Source organism: Nanorana parkeri, unplaced genomic scaffold, assembly GCF_000935625.1.
Source record: "Nanorana parkeri isolate BGI_ZX_2015 unplaced genomic scaffold, ASM93562v1 scaffold1206, whole genome shotgun sequence".
NCBI lineage: Eukaryota > Metazoa > Chordata > Amphibia > Anura > Dicroglossidae > Nanorana > Nanorana parkeri.
In genome coordinates this window covers 102,600-114,656 of record NW_017307474.1, presented here as the reverse complement: position 1 = coordinate 114,656, position 12,057 = coordinate 102,600, and the positions used below count along the sequence as shown (strand labels likewise).

At 39.6% G+C, this 12,057-nt stretch overlaps 1 protein-coding gene across 2 annotated transcripts in view; it reads right to left on the bottom strand.

Moving 5' to 3' along the window:
- The window catches only part of LRP2 (LDL receptor related protein 2), a 138,500-nt gene that overhangs the window by 36,760 nt on the left and 89,683 nt on the right, over positions 1 to 12,057 (bottom strand). For both annotated transcript variants that reach the window (XR_001941840.1, XM_018568553.1), the window contains exons 43-48: positions 11,381 to 11,512; positions 10,086 to 10,287; positions 8,397 to 8,692; positions 6,875 to 7,391; positions 4,857 to 5,009; positions 2,704 to 2,874 (exon numbers count right to left, since the gene is read on the bottom strand). Coding sequence is in view for 1 of the 2 variants with exons in the window: in XM_018568553.1 (XP_018424055.1) it covers positions 2,704 to 2,874; positions 4,857 to 5,009; positions 6,875 to 7,391; positions 8,397 to 8,692; positions 10,086 to 10,287; positions 11,381 to 11,512 (1,471 nt within the window). In the remaining variant the exon portion in view is untranslated. The remainder of the gene's footprint in view (positions 1 to 2,703; positions 2,875 to 4,856; positions 5,010 to 6,874; positions 7,392 to 8,396; positions 8,693 to 10,085; positions 10,288 to 11,380; positions 11,513 to 12,057) is intronic.

The following is a 12,057-nucleotide window of genomic DNA, read 5'->3' as shown; positions in this document are numbered from 1 at the left end:
TATACACCTCTGTAGTGTGTTCCCTCCCAGCATGATCTATTAGTGGAATCTAGACACCTTTGTAGTGTGTACACACCCAGCAGGTGTGTTGTGCAAAGCCCTGCATGAATTGCAAGGTGATGTTCTGTAAATTAGCTCTACATTGTGCTGCTTGCGTGGTAAATGCATGAGCTAACCATTTTTGTCTAAACTGTGAAGCAGCATTATATATGCATCATGTGCATGATTTTTCCATATATGGCATTAGTGGAAATATGCTTTTAGAGACTTTTTGGTTGATAAATACGTTTTGCTGTGTAAAAAATCTCCTCTGTGTCCTGATGCTCTCAAAGACATAGACAGCATGATTTACATGGTGTCGGTTGTAAATAGCCAGCAGTTTCAAATGCTGATTGCTAGACAACCGCAGTGGGGATAGCCAAAAGTCAAACATTGTGCTATGCATTTATCAAGGTACATGTGTTATATGACTGTTTAATGTTCTTTAAGTATTCCTAGGGTGAACTTTCACTTTAAAGAGTTGTAAATATAGTGAAGGTGCCACACCAATGATAGTAGAGTCCAAGACCATTTGTTTCTTTACTTCATATCAGAGCAAATGCAATGCACTTGAGGGTTTCAACACTCCTCTTTTATTAGGGCTACAACATAAACAGGAAATAATAAAATAAAAAAAACATAGATAAGCTGATTCTATGTTTTCTTATTTGTGTATTGTAGCCCTAATGAAGGGGGAGTTTTGGAGCCCACAAAGAGTGTTGGCTGTTTTATCCCATGTTGCTCTAACATCAGTAATTATCTTGGACTCTTCTACCATTGATTTGGTGCTCTCAATACATTCTCAATTTATGTATTCTTTCCTATATGCTTGGTTCACATCAATGGGAAACTTTATGAGTTATTTGACATCTAAGTGTCTATTCTACAATGCAAATACAGAATTAATGGGTCCTCAAAATGGATTATAATTGTACTGAATACCAAAGGGCATCCTGCATTGTTGTGTGTTTGCACACATTAAGCAGGCCCATTCAAATGAATGGCAAATGCATCTCCACAAATCTTCACCATCAATTATCTAAATATTATAAGTTTCTCCATCATTTTCTACTAGGGTTGCACAGATACCAAGTACAGTACTCGGTACAAGTACGAGTACTTGTACCGATACTTTTGAGCTCCAAGACTAGACTAGAGAAAAATGTAAAAATTAGGAGTCAGCTGTCATTTGTAAGGAGCACACGGAGCTCCTGTGATTTGTACTTCTCTGTTTTAATGTACGATTTTGTTTTTATAAATATAAATAAAGGGATGCACAGATACCAGTTTTGCGAGTACTGGTACTTGCTGAGTACTTACAAGTACGAGTACTGATACATTTTTGTTTATTATCATCACAGTTTTTCTAAAACAATACAGACTAATGATTTCAGGACAGTGGTGGAGGGCCAGAGCCAGGTCCCAGCTGCCACCGCTGCAACCTTTGTAGTTCTCATGAAAATGCCACTGGTACTTGAAAAGTATCTGTGCATCCCTATTTTCTACAATGACTAAATAAAAAACATGCATATAAAACCTGCACACGAAAAAGCACAAAAACACACATACTGTAAATACACACACAAATACATAAAGAAAAGTTGCATGTTACATCATATGCATAAGAGGGAAAGAGCCTTGTGCTTGGAGGCTTCAGTGGCAAGATATCCACATTAAAGCTCCCAACTTCATCCAACTGCTGAATTACAAAAGCAGTATGAAATATACTTTAAGGGAGAATATATAATGATGGGAATAAATAATTGGTACTGCAAACTTTGGGACTCAATGTCTTTGTAGAAGAGACCAGAGACAAAACTACTACAAGGAAACCTTATCACTGGATTGTTCAAAATGTAAGAATGCAAGTTAAATACCAGAGTTAAATGACAGTTTGTAGGTGCTGTTAAAGCTATGAACAAACATTGCACCTCAGTGCTCAGTATTAGTCATTTGTTTACCCCTTTCACTATCCAATCATCGCTAAAAATATCAGAATAAGAACACGTGTAAGTGGAACTTTATTGTTGTGTTATAAGTACTTACAAACCCACCAGCTTTAATTTATTTAACTTGCTGGTAGTTCCCAGTACCCTGGCAAAACCATGGGGAGACCTGGTTCCTGATCGGGGACACATCCTTTTTAGGCACAAGTTCCTTACCACCCACGAGATATTATGTAGGGGTAGCTTTATCCTTATGAAGGAAGACATTTGTGACTAATGTTAAAATTGATACTACGTACTATTGTTTCTTTGAATGTGGACGCTGATCCAGGAAACATGTCACAAAACATGTCAGGAACTTTAAAATTTACACAGACTGATGCACTCAATTGTGGCAAATAAAACCACATATGTGAATTATGTAATATGTATCATATCTAAGTTATGATCTACATGGATGAATTAGTATGAAAGTTCTCCCTTTTAGTGGGACATTAACTGTTGGAAAATGCATTTTATTGCATTTTTCAGGAAATAAATGTCTCATTAATGGTAATACTCAGACCAGCTGGTTCGCTAGAGAAAATCTGCCAATGCATGGCCAATCTAACAATGACAAATAAGTCAACATGTTTGACAATGTCAGAATTAGTGATGCCATTGACTGTATATGTTGTATGAACAGTTACCGAGTTGCTTTATTCTTCTATGTACGTACTCAATGTAGTTCAAGTGGGCATCGGCCCAGTAGAGCTTGTCAGTGGTGTAATCTATTGTGAGTCCATTGGGCCATTCTAGCTTAGTGGATATAATAACGGTTTTGTTCTTGCCATCCATCCCAACCCTGCCAATATATGGCTTGTCTCCCCAGTCCGTCCAGTAAACATGCCTGCCAAAAAAAAAGAACATTTTACATCAATTTTATATATTATTAAAATACTCAAGGATAATTTCACACAAGACAATAGATTCTGGCTTGTAGATACAAGGAGAGAGAGTCCATACCTCCCCTGCAAAAGTGTCCATGGCAAAACAGACACCTAAACATCACAGCACCGCTATTAGACATGTGCAATTCGTTTTGTTCAGAATTGAAATTCAGCTGAATTTCTGTATATTTGGACATTCGAATGCATCTAAATTTCCGAATGAAAGAAATAACGTATTTGAATTTTTGATAAGGAAAATTCAGAACGAACCGAAATCTTTTCAGAATGTCATTTGGAATGGATTTATGTTGTTAAACGTTAAAATAATGTAAAAAACAAAACAGCGTGGAGAACCCTCCCCAATTTATACTAGACCCTTTGGATCTAGTAGGAATTTTAGGAGGAACCCCAACGTTAAAAACAAGCAAAAAAAAGTCCATCATGGCTGATGTGGATCTACATCACTGGATGATGTGATTGACCTTGGAATTACATCAATGGTCTTTTTTTTTTTATAATTGACATCAAAAACTGTGTTGCGTTTTGTTTTTTCAAATAAAGCCTTTTTTATGGTGTTGTGTGTTTATTTCCTTTTTTTTTTTACTGTATTTGGTGAAAGAGTAGGGGTAACAACTACCCCTTACTCATTCATGAGGGGGCAGCATCTAGGTGCCCCCTTTATGAAAGGGGGCACCCAGATTCCTATAGGCCCATCTTCCTGCAGCTCCCACAACCACCAGGCCAAGGTTGTGGGGAAGAGGCCCTTGCATCAACAATGCAGCCCCCCCATGTTGAGGGCATGTGACCTGGCATGGTGCAGGAGGTGGGAGGAGTTGGGGGGGGGGGGACCCCACACTTTTTTTAAATTGTTTCTGTGGACTGTCAAAAGTAAAAAATAAAAAAATAAACATTTAATGTCACTTTGCTGCAACGAATTTTCATTCGTAAATATTGCTTAAATCATCCAAAATGAATGGAAATTTCAGATTCGGACAAATCCAAATACTGAAACAAATTGACTTTCTGACCCGAATCCTGAAAAACAAAATAACAAAAAATCTGAAACTAAGCAAATCGAACAGAAACTCATTTTTAGCCAGCTTACATGTCTAACCGATATATGGTATAAGTGGCAGTGTCGATTTGAAAAGTCACATGATGAAAAATTTATTGCCAATACTTCCACATGAAAAATAGCCACACCAGTTTTCTAGAACTAAAACCTTCAAAAAATTACTTTTTGGGGCAGATGAGCAATGGAATTGAGAAATACTGCCCTTGCAATTATATCTAATAAAGTATGATTGCAGAACAGTTTGGACAATATTCTGACAGAATAGTATCAAATACAGAGAATTATTCAGTCGGAAGCTGATTGATCACTACAGCTAACAAGGACTGCTCTTAAGGGACATTTATTAATGAAGTCCATAATTTTCTTTGTATGATTTCTTCATTCATTATTCACTTATCTGCAATCTCTACATTGTTAGTAGACAATCAAAGCCACAGATGGGAAATAAAAAAAAAACAATAAAACACAGTCAAGTCACTAATAAAAACAAATGAAATGTTTATGCCACTAGCTCAGGCATTAGCTGAGGTTTTTTTTAAATGAAGACAGGAAAAGATGGTACATCTATCAACATGTGACTATATAATGTAATAAATAATCCTGTTCTGGCATAAATCCAAGTCACTTGCTCAAACGTAATGAGAAATTATGAGTAATGATCGTCAAGAGGAAATTCAGCCGCTGCAGCATTAATGGATGAGCGCTTTAAGAAAGACACCTGGTTTTCTGAACACAGGGAAATGTTTAGTAGATATTACCTTTCAGGAAATTTAAAATCCCAGGCTACAGAGAAGAATGGAATAATGAGCTTGTTTTTGCCATTTTAAGAAATAAAGGACCATTTTATTTTAAAGAATAATATCATACCCTTTCTTTGGATGCACCACGATGGCTCTTGGGTACTGAAAGCAGAAGGTGTTATTTGCATCTATACAACGGTCCACCAGTCGTTTCCTAAACCTTCCATCTAGCTCGGCCACACTAAGGCAATCCTTAAAAGCGTCCACCCAGTACAACTTCCTACAATCCACAACACAATAAAAATGATACGTGAGATACGTGTTGAATAATAATAATAATAATAAACATAAAAATAAATCCAACCACTCCCTGCAAACACCAAACCTTTACCTGATATGGTGCAATGGCAACATACTGATTGTACCATAAGTGAATCTGTTCCCAAACTATGCACACTAAAGTATTTTATATTCTGAACACACAGTAAAGGCACTTTAAAGTGACACTAAACTCAGGCAAGTAAGTTTTGGCTGACAGCTCTTAGTGGTTGCCATTATGTCTTTAAGGGATTGCATACTGTTTCAATGATTTTAAAGCAATACTGAACCGAGGAGTTAAATATTAAAAATGCACTCAAGTACCTTAACTATTAACAAAAATGTATCTTTTTTGTGTTTTTCCCTTTTAAAATAGGAAAAGAGATTGAGAACACAAAGTCATCAATCTCTTTTTCTCTATCCCCTGTTATCACTGAACAGGAATCCTCTATGAGTGTTCCTGTGCATTGATAACTTGAGAACATAGTGTATTTACTATAACTACAACTATGAATGAACATGAGGTGATGCAGATCACTCCCATTCATTCATAATTGAGGATATAGTAAACATACCATATCCTCAATTATCTACAAACACTCAGAGATTACTGATCACTGAGTGTTTGTACCCGCTCTCCTCTCTGACACGCTATCACAGGAGGTGCAGGGAGGAGAGCTCAGCCTCCTGCGACAGCACGGGCTGTCTCAGCCCCCACACCGCTCTGCCGGCCTGTGATAGGAGGCTGAGTGGTGTGGGAGGAGAGACGCTGGCCGCTCACAGCGCTCTCTTCCCGCAGCGCTTGGCCGGCTGTCACACTTTCTCTTTCACTGCTCTGTGTCACAGCGGGGAGGAAAGAAAGCAGGGATGCACCGATGTATCGGCAGGAAAATGGCACTTTTGGCTTTTAGCCAAAAGTGCCATTTTCAGCCGATATCTTTTGGCGGCCGATATATCAGTGCATCCCTAATGCTGACACTGTCCTTCCCTCTGGAGGGTGGCTACTTTTGTTCCCCATGGTACCTGCGGGTGTTGTAAAGTAGTCACCGCTCCAAGCTCACTCTCGTGATGGACTATAACTTCGAAACAAATTAGTAAAGTAAATGTGAGATTGTAGTCCATCACGGGAGCAAGCTCCAGAAGAAGACAGCGTCAGCACAAGTTCAGAGAGGATTTGAGGATCTGGGCACAGGGGCACTTTAAACAAGATTGCTGGCAAGCACGCAGTGGACAGATGAGATGCTTCGTGTGTATATGGTTTATTGAGGCAAAACTTTTTGTTGCCTACAACGTTCCATATTAGGCCGCAGGATGTAAGCAAACCAAGAGTGAGGTGCAATTAGTATTCTGCATCCTCTTGATATTAGCAAATACTGTTTGCATAAAACTCAGTAAGATCCTAAATTACCGTTAATCACAGTTCTGTCTTTTATGTTTATTGTAACAAAGGCTGTCGACATTCAATTAGGAAAATAAGTAATAGGGTTGGTGTTTGGTGTGATAAAAGAAAGAAACGGAAAAAAGGAAAGTATAGTGTATTTCAAATGAGTCACTATTATAGTGTTTACCAAATCATTTTTTATATGACTTTCATGTTCGCTCTAACTTATTTTTGTTATTATAGTTAATGCAGAGATCGGTAGATTAGTCACTAGAGGCAATTACCATCACTCATAAATGCTGAGATATCAGCCCCACAGGGAGTGCATTGTTTTTAATGAGTTGCCTGGCTTCTATTATGAGAAGGAGCACTAAAGCTGAACCACTGCATTACAAAGCAGGAAGTAGAACCTATATCTGTATTGAGTTACTACAACACTTTCTTACCTGCCAACCCAATCAACTGCTAAGCCTTCTCCACTTGGAATGTCATTGTTAATAATTGTCTCTTTGTTGGTTCCATTGAGGAACATTCTCTCAATAACTCGCCTTCCAACATCAACCCAATAGAGCCTTTGTTCTACTCGATCGAAGTCTAGAGCCACCACATTGCTCAGGCCTTGCAGGATAAGTGAGTAATACTGTCCATCCACGGTCAGGTTCCTCAAGTAATAGCGGTTGCTGATTATCAGGTAGGGGGTGATGTTGCTGTTTTGACGACAGCTTCTGCCATCAGGTTCCCGGATATAACCTGGAGCACATTTACAGATGTAGGAGCCGGCAGTGTTCTCACAGATCTGGCTGCATACGGCAGGGGATTCCGTGCACTCATCTATATCATCACAAGTCCGCTTATCAGACATGAGTCTGTATCCGGGCCGACAAGAGCAGAAGAAACTGGTCTGTGTATCTGTACAGTTGTGGTCACAGCCGCTGATTGAGGGATCAGTACACTCATTGATGCCTATGCAGAAAGGCAAACAGATAAAACAAGATGAGTTATTTTAAACTGGTACTTCAGACAATCACTGCATCACCATGCATGTAAACACCTGTCACTGCCTGGCTATGATGTGTGGCAGAGGGGTATGAATCATGATACTGGCTTAATAATTGACAGAGTTACAGATCCTTGGGAAGGTTAAACAGTTCACATATACATACTGTCCTTCAACTTTGTATTAGCTCCTTGTTCAGAGTTCTGTCAATGATTTTCAACACAATACATTGTGATATGTGGCTTGGTTCATTTAAGTGTTTGTATAGTGAACCTTTTTACATTTTTGACAGATTAGGGAGGGCATTTGAACCCCTAAACTTCTGTCATATATTAACTGCTGCCTGTGTCCTGTCTATGTATTCTGGTGACTGTTGCCACAAGGACACAAAAGGATGGGAGATCCAAAATTGTGATCAGAGCAATAATACATATCAAAGTCAACTTATCTTCTGATGTGCTGCTGACATTGATCAGTTAGATTTTCACAACATAAGCACAACAGAGCTCAAAAACTTAATCTGATGCAGCAGGACCTATAAAGGGTTTGCCCATAACAACCACCTGGTTCCTAAACTTGAAGGGAATCTGTGCTTTGCCCATGCAGCTTCTCATTAACACAGAGTGTTATATAGCTCCTGTCCTTTTAGGAAAGCCTTATGTAAGCTATGAGTCCCTGCAGTCTTATCTTACACAGGGCTATGGCTCCCACACATTGAAAAGAACAGCACCTCTTACTATATATTTTTTTTATTGTTTATGGTCTCTATACAAGCACATAGTGAAAGGCTAGTGCTTTTGTACAGGCCACAGGATTACGATGTGAACGGACCATTTATTCACAAGGGTCATTGTACTTTCAGCAATAAATAATAAAGTTCTCGAATTTGGCTAAGCCTGAAGGACTATGTGGAATTTAGCAGTTGCTCCATACTAAAGCCTGCTGATTAATATACAAAACATCCCACGCACCACATCCTTTCTCATCACTGTTATCCAAGCAGTCATCTATCCGGTTGCAGACTTTGACAGCTTCAATACAGTGGCCATTGTCACATTTAAAGTAGTGTGGTGCACAGGTTGGCTCTGGAGTGCGGCATAGGTGTTCCAGTTCATCGGACTCGTCTCCACAATCATTGTCCCCATCGCAGACATAGGCCCTGGTGATACAACGGCCATTCTGACAGGTGAACTGGTGCTGCTGACAGGGTGGATAGGTGCATCCTCTTTCATCGCTGTTATCTCCACAGTCATTGCGTCTGTCACACCTGGAGGATCAAGCCGGTTAGAGGAGATATTAGACAGTATGTTCTATTCTTTGTATATGGCTTGTCTGTTTGTAGCGCACACCAGGTCAATTAAGTAAGTAGACACAGAAATATTCATAGGTAACAAACTGCATTTGCTACTCAGTATATTTCAATGGTATGTCATCCATGAGTGTACCAATAGTAACTTTTATTTTGCTACATGGAGGCTGACATCACTTATTTCACATTTTGCAAATTCTGGTGGCATAGTCATCATAACTATTATTCTAAGGAAGGTAAGCAAAAGTGGCCCTCCAATTTCTCTTTACAGTGGACCTAAAGTCTAAAAGTAAATATTGGCCTGTCTTATGGGAGGCTCCCACTACATAGCCAAAAATACAATATAAATAATGTAAAAACAGGTATTATGTGTTTGGATCTTCAGCACCTCCCAGTCACAATGTATATAGGCCTTCCAGATGCATCCTGGGAGACTGCAGTCATCATACTCTTTCCACTGAATCTGTCCCATGCAGCCGGAGGGATCAGTCTCCCAAGATGCAATATGTGATTAGGAAATTTATTTTTGTGATTTTGCAGGGCTACCTGTGGAACTTTTAGTCTTTAGGTCTGCTTAAATAGCGTGCACCTAAAGATACTTACAGGCAACTTAAAGAGGAACTGAACTCTGGAAGCTGTGAAATAATAAAGGCACGCAGAGGGCAAATGACTAGTCACCAGTATTGATTGTGGTCTCCGTGCAGCTGACTTTTCACCATTACTGACTTTTCATGCCTTTTCCTGCACTGTATCTCTGCGTGAAATCGGCTATCCTGGTAGGGACAGGGTTTAGCTTCCTCATTTGAGAGCCTCCCTCAAGGAGAACAGTGAACAGCACCATCGTGACATCACCAACTATCACTCATAATCTCCTGAGACTAGCAGTCAGAGGCAGCAGTGCTTTAGATTTCACACTGCAGATGTACGGTGATGAGGTTTATCACAATTTTTAATTAGGAATTGTACAAAAGGCAGGGTCAGCCATGTTATATAGTAAAGTAATAAACAGGCTAGATTTCTTTTTTTCCTGAAAGTTTATTTTAAAATCCTTTTGCAAGACAAATGGAAATCCACAACTTCCCTGGTATCCTTTCTTGCAGTAGCACAATTTCTCTGTAAAAAACATAGTACCAAACAGTACATGCATTTGTACTATAAACACATTGATGTTGTATGTGCACTAATTTGGATGTTTAACTCCTCACTAAAATGTCCAGACCTTTTTTACATTTGCCATTATTATGTAACCAGGACGGTCAATGATCTGGTGGCCTTATGGTCAGATAAAGTGGTGGAATCTTATGCTATATGCTCATTTGAGTTCAATATAGTGGATGAATATGTAACAAACCTGAAGCTGCTTCTGATGCAGAGCCCATTACTGCAAGATAATTCACTGCTAGAACAAGATCTCCTCGTACAATTCTGATGTTCATCATAGGCATCAGAGCAATCAGCATCGCCATCACAGACCCACGACTGCGGAATACACCTTCTCTCAGGAGGTCTGTTGTTGATACAGGTGAACTCTGTTGGGGCGCAGCTGCGGTTGGCTGTCAAAAATAGGATATAGTAAAACATTTATAGCATATTGAATCCCCCAGAAAGAGAGACAAATAGAGGGGAGGGGATGGCGAGACTTCCCTAAAGAGAAAAAGTGGATGAGACTGCCCTGTAGAAAAAATAAAAAAAGACTGCCCTGGAAAGAAATATTGGATGAGACTACACTGGTAAAGGAGAGGAAGAGGCTGTCTTACAAAAAAAGACACTGGCTTGCCTTCTAACCTGCATTGCTGTGCAGGGAAACATTCAGTTCTTCTTTGTGCCAGGGTTGTCTGTTAAACCTAAATCAATTCATCACTGCACCCAGACTAGCCTGAGAAAGAAAGAGCAAGACTCCATGCATAGCATTGCAGACCACTAATACCCACTAAACCACTAATAATTATTAAAGCAGTTTTAGCCAGTTTCTCCCATATTCATCTGACTCTAGACCCCTACCCACATTCCCAAAGCAGCAGTTCTCTGCTTTCTATGGGAATTATAGTAGCATAGTACAGCTTTGTTTTGAGAGTAAACAGCAGCTAATGCACTGTGTATTTTAACAGCGTTTGCTTCCATTCTGTGCTGTGCTGTTAAGTCCCAGTAATCTGTACACCAATGAGGTTGGCCAATGCTGGTCCCTGGGGTGTGAGGACACATGCTCTTAGCCCCACTGATGATGATGTCAGTGCCCCGTAAGTAGCAGGAGGATAAATCCTACAGAGGTCAGAGGCAATTACATACACACAACTGAGAGTTTACAGTCCAGCTCCAGGGTAGAGGGGGTCCAGAATGGGAATCAGGCTGTGCTAAAGTATAACCTTTGTACTTTTGATCTATGTAATAAGATGACTAGTTCACTTTGAACGAGACCTAGTAAGATTACAGCAAAGAAGAGATATACCAGGGACATGGAGATTCGATCCCTGAAACTGAATACAGGCAAGATTTGTAGAATAGACAGAATCATTTTGATTACTTAGCTATTGCTTTATTCTCCAAAAATTACAATTATCCTAAATCTGTGGGAAGATCATGGTCCTAATCAGTGACAGCACTGGAGTGAGTAATAGACATATAGTATATACTGTACTGGGGTCTTACCACAGTTATGTCTCTGGTCCTCATCACTCATATCGCCACAGTCATTATCACCATCGCAAACCCATGTTGCTGGGATACAGCGGGTATCATCGCACCTGAACTGGTCACTTGAACATGTCCGCACATGAGCCACTGCAATAAATGAATACAGTTGTCGATTGTTAAACAAAGAACGAGACATATAAAATATTTCCTAATGTTATCTATGCAGCAAGACATTCTTTGGCAGGAAAATTCTCTGCCGAATGTAGAACAACAAAGCCAGTATCTTCCCTGCTTCATACCAGCTCACTGCTGATAAGAACACACTAATCCCTTAGTAGACATTCTCCTCCACTATTACAGGCAGAATGCATACAAATGTATCTCTGTTTTATGCAGCATACATACAAGGAGCTGGATGGCCAGTAATAGGGACCAGATAGGATAATTCTATTAAAATGATCTCAGTATCTGAAAAACATTGTAGACAGCCTAAAACATTGAGAGGAAAGCAGGCAACCATTTTACAAGTTACCCTATAACTAGCTAGCAGCTATATATGATATGATGTAACCATGTCAGATACATACACCACCTAAAAGATCAGTCCACTCAAAAATTATATTTTAGGGGTAGGTAAATCCTGGTGGGCTGAGTCAGCCTTTGGCCTTTCATATGTGCTGGATACTCCAACA